The 27813-nt window shown below is 41.1% G+C and overlaps 2 protein-coding genes and 2 pseudogenes across 4 annotated transcripts in view; 2 read left to right on the top strand and 2 right to left on the bottom strand.

The window, feature by feature from the left end:
* Positions 1-602: 602 nt before the first annotated feature.
* On the bottom strand, positions 603-5347 carry LOC148066958 (laforin-like; annotated as a pseudogene). Its single transcript, XR_015713207.1, has 4 exons — positions 4840-5347; positions 3683-3772; positions 3327-3567; positions 603-3240 (listed from the first exon to the last, which is right to left on the bottom strand). The product of XR_015713207.1 is annotated as a laforin-like (transcript).
* LOC148066957 (laforin-like) lies at positions 4967-8150 on the bottom strand (annotated as a pseudogene).
* A 14114-nt stretch (positions 8151-22264) lies between these two features.
* epm2a (EPM2A glucan phosphatase, laforin) overlaps positions 22265-27813 on the top strand; it is a 37258-nt gene continuing 31709 nt past the window's right edge. Inside the window, exons 1-2 of one of the 2 annotated variants that reach the window (XM_087805318.1) lie at positions 22265-22548; positions 24078-24246. The gene's annotated coding sequence lies outside the window, so the exon portion shown is untranslated. Of the gene's footprint in view, positions 22549-22626; positions 22722-24077; positions 24247-27813 lie in introns of those variants that run through there. The other variant, XM_087805320.1, reaches the window with a different exon arrangement.
* On the top strand, positions 22302-24250 carry LOC148066956 (laforin-like). The gene is made up of 2 exons (XM_087806341.1): positions 22302-22548; positions 24078-24250. The coding sequence occupies exons 1-2, from the start codon at positions 22302-22304 to the stop codon at positions 24248-24250; spliced, it is 420 nt and encodes a 139-aa protein (XP_087662467.1).

The following is a 27813-nucleotide window of genomic DNA, read 5'->3' as shown; positions in this document are numbered from 1 at the left end:
GGCTGCGTGTCTGGGGGGGGCGAGCTGGAGTACAGGTCAGTCATCAAGGACTTTGTTGACTGGTGTGAGAGCAACTACCTTTGCTTAAACACCGGTAAGACAAGGGAGATGGTGATTGACTTCAGGAAAAAGTCCCCACCACATCAACCCGTGAGCATCCAGGGCTCGGACATTGAGCTGGTGGACAGCTTCAAATACCTGGGTGTTCACCTCAACAATAAACTGAACTGGTCCACACACATCAACGCCGTGTATTAGAAGGGCCGAAGTCGCCTCCACCTCCTGGGGAGACTGAGGTCCTTCGGAGTGTGCAGACCACTTTTAAGGACCTTTTATGACTCTGTGGTAGCCTCTGCTATCCACTACGCTGTGGTCTGCTGGGGAGCAGGCAGCACGGACCGGGACAGGAAGAGACTAAACAGGCTGGTCACGAGGGCCGGCTCTGTCCTGGGCCACTCGCTGGACTCGGTGGAGGAGGTGGGAGAGAGGAGGACACTCTCCAGACTATCCTCCATCAGGGACAACACTCTCCACCCACTGCACCTGACCGTGGAGGAGCAGCTCCTTCAGTGGCTCAGGCCCCCCAGTGTAGGACGGAGCGTTATAGAAGGTCCTTCATCCCAACTGGTGTCAGGATATTTAACTCTCTACTTTAAATATCCTGATGCTAATCCGTAGTGTGTTTTTCTTCTTGTGTGTTTTTTATTTTATTTTTTTCCGTTTTTATTTCTATTTTATTTTATTTTTATTCTATTTTATTTTGTTAATAGTGTCAAATTTCTAATTTTGTAAATAATTTGTATATTCTTAAGATCGTTTTTATTTTATTTTGTATTATCTCTTATTTCTTTTTCCTTGCACTTTATTTTTTTTCAACTGCGCTGTTGTGAAAGTGTGTTTCCCCTCTGGGGATGAATAAAGCTTTTCTATTATATTATATTCTAAACACTGACCTAACGAAGGTCATGGAGGATCCAGGTTTGAATTTGCATTCAGGTGGAGATACCTGGGATTGGACACAGCAGGTGATGTCACCAACACCAGTGCAGAACAGTCTCACCACCATGAGAAGAAAACCTGGTAAAATAACATCTTAAGACTCTCACAAGGTTCCTCAAGGAGGACTACAGGGGAGACGGTGTAGTTAAACAGGGGGAGTTGGATCAAGGTGATCTATGAGTTGATCAGACAACAGTAGCCCAAAGGACAGGTAACATAAAAAGATGTTATGTGTCTCTAGGGGAGGTTGATGTATGAATGGAATGAATGAGCAATGAATGAACAGTGGACAGTATTGGTGACAGCGATGTTCCTAATTTGGGGATTCATGGTTTTATGCCCTAATGGGGGACGCCCCGGGTGAATCAAAACGAAAAAGAAAAGAAAAATGAAATGAAAAGCAAACAAAAACTAAGAATAATTCTAAAACTTAAACTACACTAACGATAAGAATGAACTCATTTAGATTAAAACTAAAACTGAACTAAACAAGATTTAAAATAAACTAAAGAAGAAATTAAATATATATTGAAAGTAGAAATACTGTGTACTATGTTTATAGATCCAAAATGGAAGTAATACAAATATGAACAACAAAACACATGGGGTAAAAGAAGATGTATTGTGGTCGGCTCATACTGCCAGATAACTTGCAGAGGGCAGTGGACGTGTGTTTTACTCTCTCCAACCAGGGTCAAAATCAATGGAGGATATAAAAAAATCAAGTCAAGGGAACGCAGGATTTTCTGACCTAGATGAGTATACACACTCAAAAGAGAAGTATCATCAACACCTTTCCCTATCAGAAGAAACACGCGGATAAGTACATGGGGAAAATACCCAATTTTAATACATTAATAAAATATTCATGGTCAACGCTACTCCTGAATGAAGGTTATTTGAGTGTAGGTTGAAGAAGATGGACTCGGAGGAGATTGAAGAAGACGGATTTCTGGGATTTTTTTTTTTCTCTTCACCAGCTAGACTACGAGGAGGAACAGTCAGACCGACTGGTGACGAAGGAGAACAGTCACACCGACTATGGAAGAGGAGGAACAGTCAGACCGACTGAAGATGATGATGATAATGCTGATGGACTGGACTACTGAGGAACATGATGAAAGAAAGATGAAAGACCACTTCTGAATAGGGCCGAGCCTTGTGTGACCGTTTAAAAAATATTAATATTGCAGACAGATTATTATACTTTCGGTTATACATATAGCGTGTGCAGGTACATGATGATAGTATGATCTAAGAGCTTAAAGGTTTGACTACACATTCACGATCAACCTTTCACTCCAGGCTGATTCACACTGGTTTGAGGCAAGCTTGGATCAGAATTAGATACGACACCGGTTATTTAAAACATCTGTTTATCTGCAAATCACACCTTAAATCGTAGATCAAAGAAAAAAGCAAGAAACACCCGCGAAAGGGGCTAAAAGACGGAAACCCCCACCCTAGAACATTTGAATGACTAGATTACAAGAAAACAAATCAGGACGTCTCTCTGCGGGGGATCGGGACACAGGGAACTTGAAAGGACCATTTGGCCGGAAAGAGACGACCTCCCGGACGGGAAATTTGCCTTAAATATAGCGATGTTTCTACAGATCGGGACCTTTTTTCCCAGGACTATTGACCTGTACAGTCGCCGGGAGAAAGTGTGTCCGGTTGCGATCATAAAGCTTTTATTTTGTTTGACTTGAAGCGGCGAATAAACGACCCGTGACACACTCTGGATTGTTCATCTTGCTCCACAAAGCGAGGTATAAGACCCTGGACGGATTTGACGTCGTGTTGGAGCGACGGAACGGACTCCGTGTTTTGATTTTTAAAGAAGCTCACAACAGTCCAGTGTCAGCCACTATTTAACCAGCATTACTTCCTTGTTCCTGCAAACTTTAACAAACAGAAAAATTCCCTCAGAAATAAAACTCAAACATTAGCTGGAAACACCCTCTGAGAGAGCGATGGCTGCTCGTACACGTCCAAACTTCTGGAGGAAGTCTGCTCGAGCCTGAACCAGAGCTTCCTCGTCGATGTAGACGGCCGGCCGCTTGGAGGAAACAAAGTACTGGACTTTTCTCACGCTCCAGCCGAAGACGTACATGAGGAGGCCGCACACAGCTGCCGTTGATCGGCCAACGCCGGCGTTACAGTGAACGTAGACGGTGTGACCGTTCTCGAGGAGGCCATGAAGAAGAAACACAGCCTGAGGAAGCATCTGTACTCGGCCTGGAATGAAGACACCGTCTCTGTTAGCTTCATGTAAGACCTCAACATGACATAAGAAGATGGACACGCGTGTTACGAGACCTCACCCTCGGCACCCTCTGGCGTCGACATCCACACGTAGGCGAGGCTGTGTCTTGGTACAGACGCGTCATGGTCTCTGGACTCATGGATTCTTCTTGGGTCCTCCTGCAGCCGTGTGAGTTTTTAACAATGTCCGCTTCTGTCTGGAAGTTCATCACTGCAGTTATTCCCAAGTCATGTTTCATCTTCACGGTCACATGCTCAAGTTGTTGGGGGCAGCTGCCGAGCCAAACTCTCGGTAGAACCCTGATGGAAACAACAAGATAAGTTTCCTTATTTGCTGCTGGGTTGAAGAATATAGGTCAGGGAAGCTTGTGAGAAAAACGACCTGCACAAAGTCAGAAGCTAAAAGTATCACCACCTTCTTATCTTCCCATGATGGCTCACGGCTGGAAAAAACTCTGGCTCGTGTCCTGGCTTGATACGCAATACCTTTGACTCTCTGGTGAACCTGTGACACATTTTTGATTTGGTTTTTTCTTCATAATCTGGAGCCAGAAACGACCCAGCGAAAAAAATCATGATGGTTTTAAACAGACATTCAATTTAAAAAGTAGCTCCACTTCCTCCATCCTGGTCCACAGCAAAGCTTTTAGAGGCGACCTGCTCTCGGCTCATATTTCTGCTTGTTTTAATGAAATAGTCCAAACCTGACCCAAAATGGAATGGCTTCTTGAGTCGGGCTCTGGTCCAACTCTCGATTAAAGGTAATGGAAATCGTCCATATGTTGGATTATTGCTGCTGTAGGTGAGAAGTGCTTCCCTTGCTGTTTTCCAACTCTCCCGATTCACAACAAATGAGGTGTAGAAGAAGCATGAAAGCATGACATACGGCCCAGGTGATTGTGGTTGTCAGGTCCAGGAAACTCTTGAAAAGCTTTTAGAAGGAGGATCCAAAGACACACGGCTCAGGGTCCCGGAGACTTGATGCTGATGTCAGCAATGATGCGACATTCTCACAGTCCTGCCTCCAGTATAAAAAGATGGACGACGAGGATTGAAAGATTCCATCTCTATGTTTGTAAACTTTATAATTATATTTAACTTTACTTAAATACAATTTGAATTAAAGAAAACTTAATTAAAACGTTACACTTTTGTTGACTAAAACTGAACTAAAACCTTGAAAACTCTTACTAAACGAAGACTAGAAGTTCCAGGTACCTGATATTTATTACATTACTAGAAAGATTGCTGTTTTTTTTCTGTTATGACACATTGTGATGCAGAAGAGTGTGATGTTGTGGTAAATGGGTCACTGACTGATGTGTATCTGACGTCATCAATGGAACCATAGATGTCAAAATAATGGCTGATCGGTGAAGTAAACATTGAAAATGCTTTACCACAAGCTATTACTGCGGAACTACTCAAAAACAGGTGCAGGTCGTCCTATCAGTTTTATCTTGACCTTTAAAATGTATACTTTATTGAATATTGTTTTGATTGTTTAAGCGCTTTGTGACCCTGGTCTGGAAAAGCGCTGTACAAATAAAAATGACTTACTTACTTACTTACTTTTGGTATGGTGTTCCTTCAAGCAGCCACATGTGAAACTCCTCCGCATCGCCCCAGGCATCTCAGGTTCACCGATGTTTCGCCCCTTAACCTGTACACCCCGCCTGACTGGGGCAGAGAAGACTGACTAGGCTTCGCCTGAGGAAAGGTTCCAGCCGTGAGCTCTCTTTATCCACAGCCATCTTGAGCTGGATTCGGCTACTGTGGCTATATCCCTGGTGGCCTTCTTCAGTTGTTTGGGCTCCAGCCCCATCCTCTGGGAAATAAACGCACCGACTTTGCGAGAAAACCGCGGCAGCTGACTTCAATGCGGAAGCTTGTTACGTGCCATCCTTTTGGGACGGCTTCATCAATCAGGTCTTGGTACTTGGCTTGCTTGATGAGCCAAGTCCATTCTTTCTTCCCAGGGCCCTGTGAGCTCTACCACTATGGTGTTTTTTGTGCTCCTGGACAGCAAGACCATGTCTGGTTGCAGTGAGGTTGCTGCACCGTCCTGTGGAAAGACGAGTTCCCTCTTCAAATCCACGTTCAGCTCCCATACGGGGGCACGTTGCAAGATAGAAGGTAGATGCTTTACTCTCTACGGGGGATCGGGACACAGGGAACTTGAAAGGACCATTTGGCCGGAAAGAGACGACCTCCCGGACGGGAAATTTGCCTTAAATATAGCGATGTTTCTACAGATTGGGACCTTTTTTCCCAGGACTATTGACCTGTACAGTCGCCGGGAGAAAGTGTGTCCGGTTGCGATCATAAAGCTTTTATTTTGTTTGACTTGAAGCGGCGAATAAACGACCCGTGACACACTCTGGATTGTTCATCTTTCTCCACAAAGCGAGGTATAAGACCCTGGACGTATTTGGCGTCGTGTTGGAGCGACGGAACGGACTCCGTGTTTTGATTTTTAAAGAAGCTCAGAACAGTCCAGTGTCACTATTTAACCAGCATTACTTCCTTGTTCCTGCAAACTTTAACAAACAGAAAAATTCCCTCAGAAATAAAACTCAAACATTAGCTGAAAACACCCTCTGAGAGAGCGATGGCTGCTCGTACACGTCCAAACTTCTGGAGGAAGTCTGCTCGAGCCTGAACCAGAGCTTCCTCGTCGATGTAGACGGCCGGCCGCTTGGAGGAAACAAAGTACTGGACTTTTCTCACGCTCCAGCCGAAGACGTACATGAGGAGGCCGCACACAGCTGCCGTTGATCGGCCAACGCCGGCATTACAGTGAAGGTAGACGGTGTGACCGTTCTCGAGGAGGCCATGAAGAAGAAACACAGCCTGAGGAAGCATCTGTACTCGGCCTGGAATGAAGACACCGTCTCTGTTAGCTTCATGTAAGACTTCAACATGACATAAGAAGATGGACACGCGTGTTACGAGACCTCACCCTCGGCACCCTCTGGCGTCGACATCCACACGTAGGCGAGGCTATGTCTTGGTACAGACGCGTCATGGTCTCTGGACTCATGGATTCTTCTTGGGTCCTCCTGCAGCCGTGTGATTTTTTAACAATGTCCGCTTCTGTCTGGAAGTTCATCACTGCAGTTATTCCCAAGTCATGTTTCATCTTCACGGTCACGTGCTCAAGTTGTTGGGGGCAGCTGCCGAGCCAAACTCTCGGTAGAACCCTGATGGAAACAACAAGATAAGTTTCCTTATTTGCTGCTGGGTTGAAGAATATAGGTCAGGGAAGCTTGTGAGAAAAACGACCTGCACAAAGTCAGAAGCTAAAAGTATCACCACCTTCTTATCTTCCCATGATGGCTCACGGCTGGAAAAAACTCTGGCTCGTGTCCTGGCTTGATACGCAATACCTTTGACTCTCTGGTGAACCTGTGAAACATTTTTGATTTGGTTTTTTCTTCATAATCTGGAGCCAGAAACGACCCAGCGAAAAAAATCATGATGGTTTTAAACAGACATTCAATTTAAAAAGTAGCTCCACTTCCTCCATCCTGATCCACAGCAAAGCTTTTAGAGGCGACCTGCTCTCGGCTCATATTTCTGCTTGTTTTAATGAAATAGTCCAAACCTGACCCAAAATGGAATGGCTTCTTGAGTCGGGCTCTGGTCCAACTCTCGATTAAAGGTAATGGAAATCGTCCATATGTTGGATTATTGCTGCTGTAGGTGAGAAGTGCTTCCCTTGCTGTTTTCCAACTCTCCCGATTCACAACAAATGAGGTGGAGAAGAAGCGTGAAAGCATGACATACGGCCCAGGTGATTGTGGTTGTCAGGTCCAGGAGACTCTTGAAAAGCTTTTAGAAGGAGGATCCAAAGACACACGGCTCAGGGTCCCGGAGACTTGATGCTGATGTCAGCAATGATGCGACATTCTCACAGTCCTGCCTCCAGTATAAAAAGATGGACGACGAGGATTGAAAGATTCCATCTCTATGTTTGTAAACTTTATAATTATATTTAACTTTACTTAAATACAATTTGAATTAAAGAAAACTTAATTAAAACGTTACACTTTTGTTGACTAAAACTGAACTAAAACCTTGAAAACTCTTACTAAACGAAGACTAGAAGTTCCAGGTACCTGATATTTATTACATTACTAGAAAGATTGCTGTTTTTTTTCTGTTATGACACATTGTGATGCAGAAGAGTGTGATGTTGTGGTAAATGGGTCACTGACTGATGTGTATCTGACGTCATCAATGGAACCATAGATGTCAAAATAATGGCTGATCGGTGAAGTAAACATTGAAAATGCTTTACCACAAGCTATTACTGCGGAACTACTCAAAAACAGGTGCAGGTCGTCCTATCAGTTTTATCTTGACCTTTAAAATGTATACTTTATTGAATATTGTTTTGATTGTTTAAGCGCTTTGTGACCCTGGTCTGGAAAAGCGCTGTACAAATAAAAATGACTTACTTACTTACTTACTTTTGGTATGGTGTTCCTTCAAGCAGCCACATGTGAAACTCCTCCGCATCGCCCCAGGCATCTCAGGTTCACCGATGTTTCGCCCCTTAACCTGTACACCCCGCCTGACTGGGGCAGAGAAGACTGACTAGGCTTCGCCTGAGGAAAGGTTCCAGCCGTGAGCTCTCTTTATCCACAGCCATCTTGAGCTGGATTCGGCTACTGTGGCTATATCCCTGGTGGCCTTCTTCAGTTGTTTGGGCTCCAGCCCCATCCTCTGGGAAATAAACGCACCGACTTTGCGAGAAAACCGCGGCAGCTGACTTCAATGCGGAAGCTTGTTACGTGCCATCCTTTTGGGACGGCTTCATCAATCAGGTCTTGGTACTTGGCTTGCTTGATGAGCCAAGTCCATTCTTTCTTCCCAGGGCCCTGTGAGCTCTACCACTATGGTGTTTTTTGTGCTCCTGGACAGCAAGACCATGTCTGGTTGCAGTGGGGTTGCTGCACCGTCCTGTGGAAAGACGAGTTCCCTCTTCAAATCCACGTTCAGCTCCCATACGGGGGCACGTTGCAAGATAGAAGGTAGATGCTTTACCATTCTGCTAGTCGTATGAGACGTCTCCCCTTCCCTTAAGAAGGTTATGGTTTCAAGCAGACAAGCTTGTTTGTTGTTGGCGTTGACCCGTTGCTGGTCCACCCAATTAGCAATTTCCAAAAGGACCTTATCATGCCATCATCTGTAGCGGCCTTCTGCCGCGCTTTTGGGCACGCCGTGAGGATGTGATTAAGCATGCAGGCAGATGCTGCACATTGCATGATGACCCTTATTCTTTGCCCCAGATCTTCATGTTGGTTGGGTTGGGCAACAGTTCAGTCACAGAATGCAGGAGAAAGCTCAAATTATCTTGGTCCGTTTGCCCCAGCTCCTTCCAAGACATTGGCCGCTCCTGTGCCTGATCCCACTGCATCCATCGACCGTGAGAGGCCAGTCCGATTGCCTTCACCCGACAATCCTCTACTGCTGCCTCCCAGACTCTTTTAACGACAAGGCCTCTTTTGGCTCCAGCATCAGCTTTGCCCCACCTGCTCCCCCTGTAGTGACCAAGGCCCAGGCGTCCCTGGCATATAACGCCTACTATTTCCTGGTGTTTCCAGTGGGATTCTGCATCGATCACAGCTTGTTGGTGCTTCCACTTCCTGCCGCATTTAATGTTTTTGCTTGCGTGCCGGACCTTCCCATCCTTGGACAAAAGGAGTGTACTGACTGCCCTTGCCTTAGTGGCCTTGATCTCCTCCACCACTGGTGAAACAGGGAAGCTTGGATGTATTGCTATACAGGTTAACTGCGCTAAAAGATGGAGGAACTCCCAGCCATTTTCACAGAAACTTGCTGCACATTCTTTCCAATCCTTCTACTTGGGACATGGGAAAGTCGTACAGTAAGAAGGGCCATTGGCGTATTGAGAGCACCATACTTTGAAAGTGAAGATTTCAGTGAGTTGAGGTTAGTTGTTGAGGTAGAAAATGGAGGGATGAAGAAGAGTTGATACTAACCGAAGACTGCAGACATATTTATTTGAACCACAACATTGAGGGAGTGATGAAGAGTCTGATGGGGATGAGATGAACATGAGTGGTTTCCATAAACATTTTAACACTAAATAGTTCTTCACATATTTGCCCTCATAATAAAAAAATATTAACTATTTGTTGGACGACATTTGGATGATTTTACATTAAATAATGAAGCATATCTCACAGGAATACTAACTAAAACTGAACAGGCCAACAAAAATCCACAGACTAGATTTAAAAAGGGAAAAAAGAAATTAAAAAGGAGCTGGAGGCACAGAAGTTAATGACATAAGTTTGGAGCACTTTGACCAGTGAGAGGGAAGCAATCATATTTTCCTGCGAGAGGAATTATAAATAAGAGGGAAAGGGCATGGTTCAAACTTAAAGAGCAACAAAGAGCCAGAGCGTTGACTGGAGGTCTGACAGGGAAAGAGGACATTTTCATCAGAGAGAGACACGTCTGCCTTTGTTTCTTTGCAGCCCAGTGAACATGAAGTGGCTTTTTTAAAGTAAGTAAGTAAGTAAGTAAGTAATATTTATTTATATAGCGCTTTTCGAGACCAGGGTCACAAAGCGCTTAAACAATCAAAACAATACTCAAACAAGTACATACTTTAAAGATCAAGATAATACTGAGAACAACACAGGAGTTCCAGAAATTCAAGGAAAAGCCTGAACAAATAGAAACGTCTTAAGATGTTTCTTAAAGGAGTCAGTAGATCCATCAAGAGCAAAGAGAGAGAAGATCGTTCCAAAGCTTAGGAGCAACAGCCTGAAAAGATTTCTCTCCTCTGGTCCTGAGCCGTGTGCGTGGAACCATAAGTAGATTCTGATCCACAGACCTCAGAGCCCGAGCTGGGGTGTAAGGCTGGATAAGATCAGTGATGTAAGGAGGAGCCTGACCATGAATAGCTCTGAAAGTAAGAACCAGAATTTTAAAGTTGATCCTGAAAGAAACTGGAAGCCAGTGAAGAGTTTTAAGGACCGGAGAGATGTGAGTTCTTCTACTAGAGCGGGTCAGAATTCAGAATCAGAATCAGAATCAGAAAACCTTTATTAGTCCCGCGAGGGGAAATTCGGTTTAACAACAGCAAGAGAAATAGAAACACCCAGAAATAAAAACGAGAAAGAAAATCTAAATGGAATAAAAGATAAATCTGCGCTATATAATATATACACAATAATATTTACATAAATAACAAGAGGTGCCGTTAAATAGTTATCTTGGTGTGTTCTTGTTGTGGAGTCTGATGGCAGCAGGGAGGAAGGACCTGCGGTACCTCTCCCTCACACACCTGGGATGGAGCATCCTATCACTGATGGAGCTCCTCAATGCCCTCAGTGTGTGCTGGAGAGGGTGAGACAAGTTCCTCCTTATGGAGCCCAGCTTGCTCCGCATCCTCCCTCCAGTCACTTCCTCCACAGGATCCAGGGGGCGCCCTAGGACGTAACCGGCCTTCTTAATAAGGCTGTCCAGTTTAGCCCTATCCTTTGCTGTCATGCTGCTCCCCCAGCAGACCACACCGTTGAAGATGGCAGAGGCCACTACTGAGTCATAGAATGACTTCAGGAGTGGCCCCCGGACACCAAACGACCTCAACCTCCGGAGCAGGTAGATTCTACTCCGCCCTTTTTTATAAAGAGCAGCAGTGTTATCCACCCAGTCCAGGCGGTTGTTGAGGTGAACACCCAGGAACTTGTAAGTCGTGACAATCTCAATGTCCTGTCCCTGGATGTTCAGTGGTGAGGGGGAGATTGAGGGACACCGCCGGAAATCCACAATCAACTCCTTAGTTTTGACTCTTTAGTTAGTTCTGGCTGCAGAGTTCTGAATCAACTGCAGACGAGACACATCCTTCTTGTTAAGACATGAAAACAAACTGTTACAATAGTCCAGACGAGAAGAAACAAACACATGGATTATAAGATCCAGATCATGTTCCGACAACATTTTCCTAAGTTTAGAGATTTTTCTCAGTTGAAGGAAACAGTTTCTGGTCAGTTTTCTTCAGTGTCGAACAAGAGACATGTCTTTATCAAATACAACACCCAGGTTTCTCAGGCTCAGTCTGACATTGAATCATTTGAAATTGTCTATTTACAAGAGACTCATTTTAAAAATTCAGACCAAAGAAAGCTGAAGTGCAGTTGGATTGGTCAGAATTATCGGTCTTCATTCCACGGCAAGTCCAGGGGAGTGGCTATTCTGTTGCACAAATCAGTCCCCTTTGAATGCACAAGAACAATAACGGATCCAAATGGGCGTTATCTTATTGTTGTTGGGAAACTTTGCCACACTCCAGTCATGGTCATCAATGTGTATATTTGGAGGAGACTTTAATTGCTGGCTAGACCCAAAACTCGATCGCTCTTCTATTCAAAGTTGTTTACCCTGACGGTCAGCCAAAATTATCCAAATGTTTAAGGAGCAATTTTCAGTAATTGACCCTTGGCGATATCAAAATCCCACCACTAAAGCCTATTCATTCTTCTCAAATGTCCACCACACTTTTACACGTATAGATTATTTTCTTGTTGACAACCGATTTCTGCCTGAGATAAAATCCACCACATATGAAGCAATTGTTATTTCAGATCATGCTCCGGTCTGATTCACACTGTTTCAAGATAAGCTTGGAACAGAATTAGATACGACACAGGAAAATTCAAACATCCGTTTATCTGCAAATCACACCTTAAATTTTATATCAAAGAACAAAGAAAGACACACCCGGGAAAGGGGGAGTGAAAGACGGAAGAGAAGGTGACCCCCGCCCGAAAACATTTGAATAATTAGATTACAGGAAGACAAACTATGATGTCTCTCAGTGGGTGATCGGGAACAGGGAACTTAAAAGAACAATTTGGCCGGAAAGAGACGACCTCCCGGACAGGAAATTTGACTTAAATAGTAAGTAATTTGTATTTATATAGCGCTTTTCCAGACTATGGTCACAAAGCACGTAGTATATACTTTAAAGATCAAGATAATACTGAGAACAACACAGGATTTCCAGAAAATCAAGGAAAAGCCTGAACAAATAAAAACCTCTTAAGATGTTTGTTGAAAGAGCTTAAACTTAGACAGAGTTTATGAAGCAATTGTTATTTCAGATCATGCTCCGGTCTGATTCACACTGTTTCAAGATAAGCTTGGAACAGAATTAGATACGACACAGGAAAATTCAAAACATCCGTTTATCTGCAAATCACACCTTAAATTTTATATCAAAGAACAAAGCAAGACACACCCGGGAAAGGGGGAGTGAAAGACGGAAGAGAAGGTGACCCCCGCCCGAAAACATTTGAATAATTAGATTACAGGAAGACAAACTATGATGTCTCTCAGTGGGTGATCGGGAACAGGGAACTTAAAAGAACAATTTGGCCGGAAAGAGACGACCTCCCGGACAGGAAATTTGACTTAAATAGTAAGTAATGTCCATGGCGCTTTAACACTCGTCTTTTGTCAAATGAAGACTTTGTTAACTCTATATCAAAACCAATAGATTTCTTTCTTAGTGTCAACAAGACCCTGGCAGTGTCAGCTTCACTGCTATGGGAAACTCTCAAGGCCTATATTAGAGGTGAAATAATCTCATACACTAACTACGAGAGAAGATTAAAAAGACTAAAATTAAAGAATTAACAAAACGCATCAGTCAGCTGGACTTGGTCTACGGATCCTCCCCGTCACCTGACCTCTATAAGGAGCGCCTTTCCCTAAAAACTGAATTTGAACTATTATCCACAGACCAAGCGACTGAGAAGCGACTCCAGGACCGGATGATACTCATTAGAATTTTATAAGAAATGCTTACACAAATTAGCTCCAACCTTGGTCGACATGTTTAACGAATCATACGAGTCACTTAAACTACCCCAAACTCTTACACAGGCCTCTATTTCCCTCATTCTGAAGAAGAACAAAGACCCTCTGCCATGTGCTTCTTACCATCAGCCTCTTGAATGTTGACTTTAAACTGTTATACAAACTTCTAGCTTTACGTCTTGAGTCGTCACTCCCGGTAATTATTTCTCCTGAAGTGTCTTATCATAACAAAGTTATCTCAAGACACTATACAGTTGAAATAAGCCTACAGTTGATTAAGGAAAAATAGATCCCAGCAATTCAACAAAGACCAAGAAACAAAACACTGTACAGTGAGCAATGGCGAGGAAAAACTTCCTTTTAGAAGGCAGAAACCTCGAGCGGAACCAGGCTCATTGTTGACGGCCTGCCGCTTTGACCGGCTGGGAGGAAGGATGGGGGGGTAGACAGATGGATAAGGAGAGGAGTGAGGGAGGATAGAGTGAGAGAAAAGAGGAGAGTGTAGGAGGGTCCATGGGGGTGCTGGAGAGAACTCGGGATCTGATGACGATCAAACAGGCTTCATTAAAAATAGACAATCTTTTTTTTAACTTGAGGTTAGTCAACATAATCTATACCTCATCCAGTCACATAACTGCTGAAGCTGTTATATCTCTTGACGCAGAAAAAGCCTTTGACCGGGTAGAGTGGCCATACCTTTTTTACACTCTTGACAGATTTGGATACAGCGAGAGATTTATCAACTGGATTAGATTGTTATACTCCTCACCTCAAGCCTCTGTGCGTACAAACAGTAATTCAGAACACTTTTCCCTCTACAGATCCACCAGACAAGGATTGCCCTTTGAGTCCTTTGCTGTTTGCTATTGCAGTTTGGGGCTTTCTTGCCATGTAAATAAGTGATGCAGCAAGAGTTGAACCATGTTTAAATCAAACCTCAGGGGAGTTGAGGTCTTAAGGTGGCTTTGAGCGGAACCAGACTCATTGTTGACGGCCTGCCGCTTTGACCGGCTGGGAGGAAGGATGGGGGGGGGGTAGACAGATGGATAAGGAGAGGAGTGAGGGAGGATATAGTGAGAGAAAAGAGGAGAGTGTAGGAGGGTCCATGGGGGTGCTGGAGAGAACTCGGGATCTGATGACGTGGTGAAGATCCTGGATCAGCAGCAGCTCTGGAGGTGGAGCCCTGGATCAGCAGCAGCTCTGGAGGTGGATCCCTGGATCAGCAACAGCTCTGGAGGTGGATCCCTGGATCAGCAGCAGCTCTGGAGGTGGATCCCTGGATCAGCAGCAGCTCTGGAGGTGGATCCCTGGATCAGCAACAGCTCTGGAGGTGGATCCCTGGATCAGCAGCAGCTCTGGAGGTGGATCCCTGGATCAGCAACAGCTCTGGAGGTGGATCCCTGGATCAGCAGCAGCTCTGGAGGTGGATCCCTGGGGCTCCGGGAGAGAAATAAAAAGGTGTGGGTTTGGGACAAATGTATACAATACACAGGTATACAGACTCCGGTGACGGGTGAAGATATATAGAGGGGGGAGGTTGAAATAGCCAGGCCAGAGGGCACATACCTAGCACAGCAGAGAGAAGATAAGCCCCGCCCGAGAACAGTTGAATGATTAGATTACAAGAAAACAAATCAGGATGTCTCTCTGCGGGGGATCGTGACACAGAGGACTTGAAAGGACCATTTGGCCGGAAAGAGACGACCTCCCGGACGGGAAATTTGCCTTAAATGAAGACGCAATTAAGAGCAACCGTCTGATGGAAAGTTGATGACAAAGTATTTTTTGATAACATATTCATGATAACAAAGTAACTTTTGATAACATATTCATGATGACAAAGTAACTTTTGATAACATATACATGATAACAAAGTAACTTTTGATAACATATTCATGATAACAAAGTAACTTTTGATAACATATTCATGATAACAAAGTAACTTTTGATAACATATTCATGATAACAAAGTAACTTTTGATAACATATTCATGATGACAAAGTAACTTTTGATAACATATCCATGATAACAAAGTAACTTTTGATAACATATTCATGATGACAAAGTAACTTTTGATAACATATTCATGATGACAAAGTAACTTTTGATAACATATTCATGATGACAAAGTAACTTTTGATAACATATTCATGATAACAAAGTAACTTTTGATAACATATACATGATAACAAAGTAACTTTTGATAACATATTCATGATAACAAAGTAACTTTTGATAACATATTCATGATAACAAAGTAACTTTTGATAACATATTCATGATAACAAAGTAACTTTTGACAACATATTCATGATAACAAAGTAACTTTTGATAACATATTCATGATAACAAAGTAACTTTTGATAACATAATCATGATAACAAAGTAACTTTTGATAACATATTCATGATGACAAAGTAACTTTTGATAACATATCCATGATAACAAAGTAACTTTTAATAACATATTCATGATAACAAAGTAACTTTTGATAACATATTCATGATGACAAAGTTACTTTTGATAACATATTCATGATAACAAAGTAACTTTTGATAACATATTCATGATGACAAAGTAACTTTTGATAACATATCCATGATAACAAAGTAACTTTTGATAACATATTCATGATAACAAAGTAACTTTTGATAACATATTCATGATAACAAAGTAACTTTTGATAACATATTCATGATGACAAAGTAACTTTTAATAACATATTTATGATAACAAAGTAACTTTTGATAACATATTCATGATAACAAAGTAACTTTTGATAACATATCCATGATAACAAAGTAACTTTTGATAACATATTCATGACAACAAAGTAACTTTTGATAACATATTCATGATAACAAAGTAACTTTTGATAACATATTCATGATAACAAAGTAACTTTTGATAACATATTAATGATAACAAAGTAACTTTTGATAACATATTCATGATAACAAAGTAACTTTTGATAACATATCCATGATAACAAAGTAACTTTTGATAACATATTCATGATAACAAAGTAACTTTTGATAACATATTCATGATAACAAAGTAACTTTTGATAACATATTCATGATAACAAAGTAACTTTTGATAACATATTCATGATGACAAAGTAACTTTTGATAACATATTCATGATGACAAAGTAACTTTTGATAACATATTCATGATAACAAAGTAACTTTTGATAACATATTCATGATAACAAAGTAACTTTTGATAACATATTCATGATAACAAAGTAACTTATGATAACATATTCATGATAACAAAGTAACTTTTGATAACATATTCATGATAACAAAGTAACTTTTGATAACATATTCATGATAACAAAGTAACTTTTGATAACATATTCATGATAACAAAGTAACTTTTGATAACATATTCATGATAACAAAGTAACTTTTGATAACATATTCATGATAACAAAGTAACTTTTGATAACATATTCATGATAACAAAGTAACTTTTGATAACATATTCATGATGACGAAGTAACTTTTGATAACATATTCATGATAACAAAGTAACTTTTGATAACATATTCATGATAACAAAGTAACTTTTGATAACATATTCATGATAACAAAGTAACTTTTGATAACATATTCATGATAACAAAGTAACTTTTGATAACATATTCATGATGACGAAGTAACTTTTGATAACATATTCATGATAACAAAGTAACTTTTGATAACATATTCATGATAACAAAGTAACTTTTGATAACATATTCATGATAACAAAGTAACTTTTGATAACATATTCATGATGACGAAGTAACTTTTGATAACATATTCATGATGACAAAGTAACTTTTGATAACATATTCATGATGACAAAGTAACTTTTGATAACATATTCATGATGACAAAGTAACTTTTGATAACATATTCATGATAACAAAGTAACTTTTGATAACATATTCATGATAACAAAGTAACTTTTGATAATATATTCATGATAACAAAGTAACTTTTGATAACATATTCATGATGACAAAGTAACTTTTGATAACATATTCATGATGACAAAGTAACTTTTGATAACATATTCATGATAACAAAGTAACTTTTGATAACATATTCATGATAACAAAGTAACTTTTGATAACATATCCATGATAACAAAGTAACTTTTGATAACATATTCATGATAACAAAGTAACTTTTGATAACATATTCATGATAACAAAGTAACTTTTGATAACATATTCATGATAACAAAGTAACTTTTGATAACATATCCATGATAACAAAGTAACCTTTGATAACATATTCATGATAACAAAGTAACTTTTGATAACATATCCATGATAACAAAGTAACTTTTGATAACATATCCATGATAACAAAGTAACCTTTGATAACATATTCATGATAACAAAGTAACTTTTGATAACATATTCATGATGACAAAGTAACTTTTGATAACATATTTATGATAACAAAGTAACTTTTGATAACATATTCATGATAACAAAGTAACTTTTGATAACATATTCACGATAACAAAGTAACTTTTGATAACATATTCATGATGACAAAGTAACTTTTGATAACATATTCATGATAACAAAGTAACTTTTGATAACATATTCATGATGATAAAGTAACTTTTGATAACATATTCATGATAACAAAGTAACTTTTGATAACATATTCATGATGACAAAGTAACTTTTGATAACATATTTATGATAAAGTAACTTTTGATAACATATTCATGATAACAAAGTAACTTTTGATAACATATTCATGATGATAAAGTAACTTTTGATAACATATTCATGATAACAAAGTAACTTTTGATAACATATTCATGATGACAAAGTAACTTTTGATAACATATTCATGATAACAAAGTAACTTTTGATAACATATCCATGATAACAAAGTAACTTATAACATATTCATGATAACAAAGTAACTTTTGATAACATATTCATGATAACAAAGTAACTTTTGATAACATATTCATGATGACAAAGTAACTTTTGATAACATATCCATGATAACAAAGTAACTTTTGATAACATATTCATGATAACAAAGTAACTTTTGATAACATATTCATGATAACAAAGTAACTTTTGATAACATATTCATGATAACAAAGTAACTTTTGATAACATATCCATGATAACAAAGTAACTTTTGATAACATATTCATGATAACAAAGTAACTTTTGATAACATATCCATGATAACAAAGTAACTTATAACATATTCATGATAACAAAGTAACTTTTGATAACATATTCATGATAACAAAGTAACTTTTGATAACATATTCATGATGACAAAGTAACTTTTGATAACATATCCATGATAACAAAGTAACTTTTGATAACATATTCATGATAACAAAGTAACTTTTGATAACATATCCATGATAACAAAGTAACTTATAACATATTCATGATAACAAAGTAACTTTTGATAACATATTCATGATAACAAAGTAACTTTTGATAACATATTCATGATAACAAAGTAACTTTTGATAACATATTCATGATAACAAAGTAACTTTTGATAACATATTCATGATAACAAAGTAACTTTTGATAACATATTCATGATAACAAAGTAACTTTTGATAACATATTCATGATAACAAAGTAACTTTTGATAACATATTCATGATAACAAAGTAACTTTTGATAACATATTCATGATGACAAAGTAACTTTTGATAACATATTCATGATGACAAAGTAACTTTTGATAACATATTCATGATAACAAAGTAACTTTTGATAACATATTCATGATGACAAAGTAACTTTTGATAACATATTCATGATAACAAAGTAACTTTTGATAACATATTCATAATAACAAAGTAACTTTTGATAACATATCCATGATAACAAAGTAACTTTTGATAACATATTCATGATAACAAAGTAACTTTTGATAACATATTCATGATAACAAAGTAACTTTTGATAACATATTCATGATGACAAAGTAACTTTTGATAACATATCCATGATGACAAAGTAACTTTTGATAACATATTCATGATAACAAAGTAACTTTTGATAACATATCCATGATAACAAAGTAACTTTTGATAATCTCCTACCCGTTTACAAGCCACTTGTGAGCAGGCAACCAGCAGTGACTCGCTCGGTCAAGAAGTGGTCTGAAGAAGCTGAGGAAGCTCTGAAGGTCTGCTTTGAGACCACGGACTGGAGCATCTTCAGTGAGTCCCACAAGGAGGATATTGACAGTCTAGCTACATGTGTCACGGACTACATCAACTTCTGTGTGGAGAGCATTGTACCAACCAGAACTGTACGATGCTTCTCCAACAACAAACCCTGGATTAATCCTGATATAAAGGCTCTCTTAAAGGAGAAGATGAGAGTCTTTAGGTCAGGAAACAAAGAGGATCTGATGGCAGTCCAGAAGGAGCTGATAAGAAAGATCAGGGAGGGAAAGGAGAGGTACAGGAGGAAGATGGAAGAGAGTCTGGCCAATAACAACACCAGAGATGTCTGGAGAGGTTTGAAATCCATATCCGGACATCAGACCAGGCTCTCTGTAACAGCGGGGGATCAGAATTGGGCTGACAACTTAAACGGTTCTTTTTCAAGGTTTGAGGTGTCGGCTCCCCCCCCCGTCTTCTACACCATTCAAACCTCTACTTTTACCTTCTCCTCCCCCCCGAGCTTGTATTGTTTCAGCCCCCCCGCTGACTCCACAGGGGACAATGGCCTCACACCTCTCCAGGTGAGAAATCAGCTCAGGAGAACCAGGACAACAAAGACCCCTGGACCAGACGGCATCGGTGGCAAAGTACTCAAGACGTGCTCTGACCAGCTATGTGAAATTGTTGGACTTCTGTTCAACATGAGCTTGACCCTGGGAAGAGTTCCACTACTGTGGAAGACGTCCTGTGTGGTACCGATGCCGAAGACTCAGCACCCTAAGGATCCCAGCTGCTACAGACCTGTGGCCTTGACATCCCACCTTATGAAGGCTCTGGAGTGGCTGGTCCTTAGTTACCCGAGTCCTCTGGTGCGCTCCTCCATGGATCCGTTGCAGTTTGCCTACCAACCTCACATCGGCGTGGAGGACGCCATCATCTTCCTTCTCCACCGAGCACTTTCTCACCTGGAGTCGCCTGGAAGCACTGTGAGGATCCTTTTCCTGGATCTAAGCAGTGCTTTCAATACCATCAGGTCGAACATCCTGAGGGACAAGCTGGAGCTGTCTGGAGCGGACACTCACCTCACGGACTGGATTGTGGACTACCTCACCAACCGTCCACAGTTCGTGAGGACCCGGGATGGTGTTTCGAAGACTGTACTGTGCAGTGTAGGGGTCCCCCAGGGAACAGTGTTGGCACCGTTCCTTTTTTCACTGTACACTGCAGACTTCCAACACCTGTCTCCCACCAGTCACCTGCAAAAGTTCCCGGACGACTCCGCCATCGTCGGCCTCATTAAGGACGGGGATGACGGGTCGTACCGGGGACTTGTCCAGGACTTTGTTGACTAGTGCCTGGAAAACCACCTCCAGATCAACTCCAGCAAAACTAAGGAGTTGATTGTGGATTTCCGGCGGTGTCCCTCCATCTCCCCCTCACCACTGAACATCCAGGGACAGGACATTGAGATTGTCACGTCTTACAAGTTCCTGGGTGTTCACCTCAACAACCGCCTGGACTGGGTGGATAACACTGCTGCTCTTTATAAAAAGGGGCGGAGTAGACTCTACCTGCTCCGGAGGTTGAGGTCGTTTGGTGTCCAGGGGTCACTCCTGAAGTCATTCTATGACTCAGTAGTGGCCTCTGCCATCTTCAACGGTGTGGTCTGCTGGGGGAGCAGCATGACAGCAAAGGATAGGGCTAAACTGGACAGCCTTATTAAGAAGGCCGGTTACGTCCTAGGGCGCCCCCTGGATCCTGTGGAGGAAGCAAGTTGGCCTCCATGAGGAAGAACTTGTCTCACCCTCTCCAGCACACACTGAGGGCATTGAGGAGCTCCATCAGTGATAGGATGCTCCATCCCAGGTGTGTGAGGGAGAGGTACCGCAGGTCCTTCCTCCCTGCTGCCATCAGACTCCACAATAAGAACACAGCCAGATAATCGTCTAACTGCACCTTTCTTGTTATTTTTGTAAATATGATTGTGTATATAATATAGTGCAGATTTATTTTCTATTCTATTTAGATTTTTTCTTTTCTTTTTAATATTTTATTTCTGGGTGTTTTTTTTTTGGTATATTGCTCTTGCTGTTGTTAAAACGAATTTCCCCTCACGGGACAATAAAGGATTCTGATTGATTGATTGATAACATATTCATGATGACAAAGTAACTTTTGATAACATATTCATGATGACAAAGTAACTTTTGATAACATATTCATGATAACAAAGTAACTTATAACATATTCATGATGACAAAGTAACTTTTGATAACATATTCATGATAACAAAGTAACTTATAACATATTCATGATAAAGTAACTTTTGATAACATATTCATGATAACAAAGTAATTTTTGATAACATATTCATAATGACAAAGTAACTTTTGATAACATATTCATGATGACAAAGTAACTTTTGATAACATATTCATGATGACAAAGTAACTTTTGATAACATATTCATGATGACAAAGTAACTTTTGATAACATATTCATGATAACAAAGTAACTTTTGATAACATATCCATGATAACAAAGTAACTTTTGATAACATATTCATGATAACAAAGTAACTTTTGATAACATATTTATGATAACAAAGTAACTTTTGATAACATATTCACGATAACAAAGTAACTTTTGATAACATATTCATGATAACAAAGTAACTTTTGATAACATATTCATGATAACAAAGTAACTTTTGATAACATATTCACGATAACAAAGTAACTTTTGATAACATATTATTATTATACTTTAATAAACTTTATCATTAACAGTTCATATCTTCTCTTGCATATTTTTATCATTATATATTAATTTTTTGTATCGAAATGAGTGTTTAAGTATTGACACAATAATAGTTCCAAACAATATATTTTATTTCTTGGGTGGAGAGTATTTGACGGAGTGAGACGTCATTCTCTCACAACTGAATCTTTGGCATTATTTTTGGACCTGGTTTCTGCTGCAGCTGATCCACCATGTTGTTCCGGTTCGGTGTGGTTCTGACTCCTGGGTCGACTGAGCTGGAGATGTTCGTTTCAGGCTCACGTGTAGAAATGGGTCACTGGGATCCGGAGGACGCGGTTCCGATGACGTCATCGCGGAGCTTCCCGTCCTCGAAGGAACCGGGCCTGTGGGTCGGCGACGTGGTTCTGTCTGAGCCGTGTGGAGACGCTCTGTGGTTCAAGTTCGTCCAGAGAAGAGAAGGAAGATTCATCTGGGAAGGTACTGACGTAACACTCCACAGCCGCCGCATGATGGCGTCATCACCCCGCGACCATGTCCGACGGCGCCTTCTGGCGCCAATAAGTTAAAAAACCTTCTCAGGTCTTTATTAAGGTTTCAAAAGTGACTTGTTTCATTTCAAAAGAGGGAAAACCGAGCTTCAAAAGTCAAAGGTTTGCTTTCTTATGATTTTTAAATATAAATATGATTCAAACATATATTTAGTACAAACAGTTGAACATAAATTCGAAATCAAATCGCAGTATTAACTTTAGCAACTCGTCTGAAGGGTAAAAATATGAATGTCTATTTTTGCTCATCCTTGTGTGAGTCTCTGTGCTTCCTACTCCCTACTATTTTCTGCTTTATTTGCATTCCTATTTTTAGGCAAAAACCCCAACATTATTTTGTTATAAATGATTACTTTGCACGGCAAAATGTCTGACTTGGTGCATAGTTCTGTTGTTCTATTGTTTATTTTGTGTGTTGTTTCCTTCTTTTATTCTGTAGTAACACCACAACAAATAACATGTTGTGTTTACAACGCAGGCAATAAAAGTTTCTGATCTTGCGATACGAACAAAAAACATTGTAAGAACCAAGATAACAAGTTTGAAATGGCTTCCTGCGTATTCGTGTAAACTCTGTCGTCTTCAAAGCTGTGCTTCGACATCCTGCTGATGATAAAACCGCTGAGTTATGATCATAATCTCAGGTTCTTTGAATTGGTGCTCCAGCCTCTAACCGCTTCGCTATTGGTTTACCCCCGAGGCATCGCCTCGTCTCTGAGAAAGCCTAATGGACTCGCCACCCAGCTGGGTGCAGTCCACTTCCTACAAAGCAGGGAAATAACCGCCGCAATTCCTCCAACTGAAAACTAAGCGAGGACGGCTGCTGGGTTAGAGGGCTTCGCACACATTTGTAGAACCTGCGATTATGTTCATAACTCAAGGGATCTATGTCATTTGGTGCTCTGCCCTATAACCTCTTCGCTATTGGTTTAAACCCAAGGCGAAGCCAGACGGGATAAATGTACCCCCAGCTGGACGCCCCTCCTGAAGCAGCATCGCTAGGGCCCTTTCCACTTCCACTGGGGCCGTGGGCCTCGTGGGGGGCACAGCAGCACAAAAGAGTCACTAAGGCTGCCACCACACCACAGGTGGAATGTGCCCTCAGTCCACTATGAGCAGATCCACCCGCTGCTTGGTAGGCCCAGATAATGGCCGATTTCACCCAATGAAAAAACCTCTGGGAGGAGATCGTCTCACCCCACTGGCATCTACCGTGGCAGATGAATAGGGCATCAGAGCGCCTAAACACAGCCACCAGTCGCAAGTAATAGGCCAAAGCCCTCACTGGACAATACTTGCCTGTATAGGAAGATGATTGCACCCAGCTGGGTGGCGAGTTCATTAAGCTTTCTCAGAGAGGATAAACCAATAGCGAAGCGGTTAGAGGGCGGAGCACCAAATGACGTAGAACCACACCCCTTCGAGTACGTGAGGAACTGAAGTGTGTTTTCCTTACAGGTAACGGGCCTCATCACGACAGATGTTTTGACGAGCGGAACGTCCTTGACGGTGTTTACTGTCATACCATCTCTCACTGGATGGAAGAAACTGGGCACACAGACGAGCTGAAACACACCACTGACTTCTACCTGAGTGGGGCCAAGCAGCAGGCCATGCATTACTCCAGGTGAGTCCTTCTCTGCTGCTCTAGTCACAGGTTCATTAAATAAGTTCTTAAACATTCGTAATGTTAGGTCTTAAAAAGACCCTGAATATATTTGCCGAGTCAATGATGAAGGCTAGGCCCCCTCCCTCTCCAACAGATGAAAATGTATTCCAGTATTAATTTGAACATTTCTTTAACTTCCGCTTCCGGTGAGCCTTTGATCGGCAGCTTGAACGTAAGCTCCTGCAATAATTGCCAAAAACAGTCGTTTTAACGACTATTTGTCCGGATATTATGCTCATATCACTAAAGATATGTCTCAAGCATCTCGGATCTATGATCGTGATGCTCTTTTCAACATCAGAGAGTCGATGGAAGATTATAACCTTGACCGTTACCAACGTCCGGTGAATATGTTTCTGGCTCCGCTTCTCATCGATTCGGACTCTGTGGAATATCGTTTGATCTCTCGGCTACGATTTCCACAAGCGATCGAGTCGGTCTGGAGTTCAGGTCAGGATGAGACGCGCAGTCGCGATCGCTCGGAACAACTCTGACGTCATCGATGTTTGATCGACATTCCTCTCACGGCAGAGCATGACGACACATCAGCGCTGCCGTCTGTCCAGACCTCAACAAAAGGTGGTAAGATTTTTTCATTTCCTCGCTTTAATTCGGCTTTTACTACCGAGTTGAACTTCAGTGATAGCTGGTACCCACGTGACCGCTGTTCGCTTCAAAAGATCCCGCTCTGCGCGCCTGTCAGTGACGCGGCGTCATCGGTGCTGAATGTGGGACTTCTTAATGTTCGCTCCATTACTAATAAATCCTTTATTCTTAGTGATCTTTTCACAAGAGTTAATTTGGATGTATTATGTCTTTCTGAGACTTGGCAGAAAGAGGAAGAGTTTATTCATCTGAACAAACTCTGTCCAGTAGGGAGCGCTGTCCTGGGGAAGCCTCGCCTCTCTGGTCGTTGAGGAGGTCTTGCTACTGTTTTTAGGGAGCGTTGTTCTTGCAAAGTGATTCAGACACAGGAATTCACTTCTTTTGAATCTCAGATGATCTTGGTTGGTTCTACAAGACCTTTCTATTGTGTGTCAATCTACCGCCTGGTCCTTCAGTGTTCTTGAAAAAAGTCTGCTAAAGAACTTTTAACTTTAACAGAAGCCTTTAATTTTGAGCAACATGTTTCTGAACCCACTCATCAAAAAGGTCACATTTTAGACTTAGTTTTTACTCTTGGCCTGAACATTTCTAATGTATCTGTACATGATGTCCATCTGAGTGATCATTCTCTTGCATTGTTTAACCTGGACTTCATCCCTGAACCTAAGCCTTTGAAAGTTAGGTCTCAGAGGCGTGTCATCTCAGCCGATACTGCAGACAGTTTTTCTGCTATGTTTGACCGTCTTTCCTTTGATGACTGCCCAGACGTGGACAGTTTGATTCACTGTTTCACTGGTCATTGTGTTGAAATACTGGATCAAGTGGCACCTGTTAAATCGAACTTGAAAATTCAGAAAAAACGGTGCCCTTGGACAAATGAAGATCTCCTGAGTCTGAAGAGACTTTGTCGAAAGTAAGTAAGTAAGTAAGTAATATTTATTTATATAGCGCTTTTCGAGACCAGGGTCACAAAGCGCTTAAACAATCAAAACAATACTCAAAAAAGTACATACTTTAAAGATCAAGATAATACTGAGCGTCTCTGGAAGTCCACTAAACTTGAGGTGCATAGACTTCACCTCAGGGATCTGATGACTTCTTACAATGAGATGGTAGAAACTGCTAGATCTGATTACATCAGAAAACTGGTAGCAGCAAATAGGAAAAACCCCAAAGTTTTGTTTGACACGATTAATTCTCTCGTGTCTCCTGCTCCTCAAATCACGCCGGTCTTCTGTGAAGCTGACAGCAATGCATTGTTGAGATTTTTCATTGACAAAATTAAATTGATCAAAGAGAAAATATCTCCTCCTTTGTTTGGAACCCCTACTGTCTCTGAGCCCCTCTCCTCCTCTTGGTCCTCCTTCACTGCTGTATCTTTGGGTGATATTTCGGCACTAGTGAACAAGATGAAACCCTCCTCTTGCTCAGATGACGTCCTTCCTTGTAGGCTTTTTATCAAAGTATTTGATGTAATTGGCCCCTGGGTTACCAATATGGTGAACCTCTCCCTTTCCACAGGGGTTTTTCCCAATGCATTTAAACATGCCATTGTGGAGCCTCTGCTCAAAAAAACAGGCTTAGACCCAACTGACCTCAGTAATTTCAGGCCTATTTCTAAGCTCCCTTTCTTGTCCAAGATCTTGGAGAAGGTGGTGTCTGAGCAGCTGTCTTTGTTCCTGGATCAGAGCGACATCCATGAGAAGTTTCAGTCTGGCTTCCGTAAACATCACTCTACGGAGACAGCTTTATTGAAAGTGTCCAGTGACATCATGATGTCGGCTGACTCTGGTAAATTCACTGTTCTGGTTCTCTTGGATCTGTCCTCAGCCTTTGACACAGTTGATCACCAGATCCTGCTGAGAAGACTGAGGGATGAAGTGGGACTGTCTGGGTCTGTGTTAGAATGGTTCTCATCTTACCTTTCTGGGCGCAGTTTTAGTGTATATGCCAATCAAATGAGGTCTGAATCGGCAGATCTGTTGTGTGGAGTCCCTCAAGGTTCTGTTCTGGGTCCTTTATTGTTTTTGCTGTACTTAGTTCCCCTCGGTAAAATCATTCAGAGATTTCCAGATGTTTCTTATCACATTTTAGCTGATATTATCCAGCTCTACTGCTCTTTTGATCCAACTGAGCCCCAGAGGCTGAACAGCTTAGTCAATTGTTTGCTAGAAATCAATCAATGGCTGAGTGAAAACACTCTACAGCTAAATGTGGACAAAACTGAAACACTGGTGATTGCTCCTGATGATAAGATTCCAGGGTTGAGTCAGTACTTGGGTGACTTAGGTCAGTCTGTCAAACTGAGCCTGAGAAACCTGGGTGTTGTATTTGATAAAGACATGTCTCTTGTTCGACATTGCAGAAAACTGACCAGAAACTGTTTCCTTCAACTGAGAAAAATCTCTAAACTTAGGAAAATGTTGTCGGAACATGATCTGGATCTTATAATCCATGCGTTTGTTTCTTCTCGTCTGGACTATTGTAACAGTTTGTTTTCATGTCTTAACAAGAAGGATCTGTCTCGCCTGCAGTTGATTCAGAACTCTGCAGCCAGAATTCTGAGCCGCTCTAGTAGAAGAACTCACATTTCTCCGGTCCTTAAAACTCTTCACTGGCTTCCAGTTTCTTTCAGGATCAACTTTAAAATTCTGGTTCTTACTTTCAGAGCTGTTCATGGTCAGGCTCCTCCTTACATCACTGATCTTATCCAGCCTTACACCCCAGCTCGGGCTCTGAGGTCTGTGGATCAGAATCTACTTATGGTTCCACGCACACGGCTCAGGACCAGAGGAGAGAAATCTTTTCAGGCTGTTGCTCCTAAGCTTTGGAACGATCTTCCTCTCTCTTTGCGCTTGATGGAGTCGACTGACTCCTTTAAGAAACATCTTAAGACGTTTCTATTTGTTCAGGCTTTTC

The sequence above is a fragment of the Callionymus lyra genome, chromosome 13 (assembly GCF_982586985.1).
Source record: "Callionymus lyra chromosome 13, fCalLyr1.hap1.1, whole genome shotgun sequence".
Lineage (NCBI taxonomy): Eukaryota > Metazoa > Chordata > Actinopteri > Syngnathiformes > Callionymidae > Callionymus > Callionymus lyra.
Note: the sequence above shows the minus strand (reverse complement) of the source record. Positions and strands in the feature narration are given on the sequence as shown.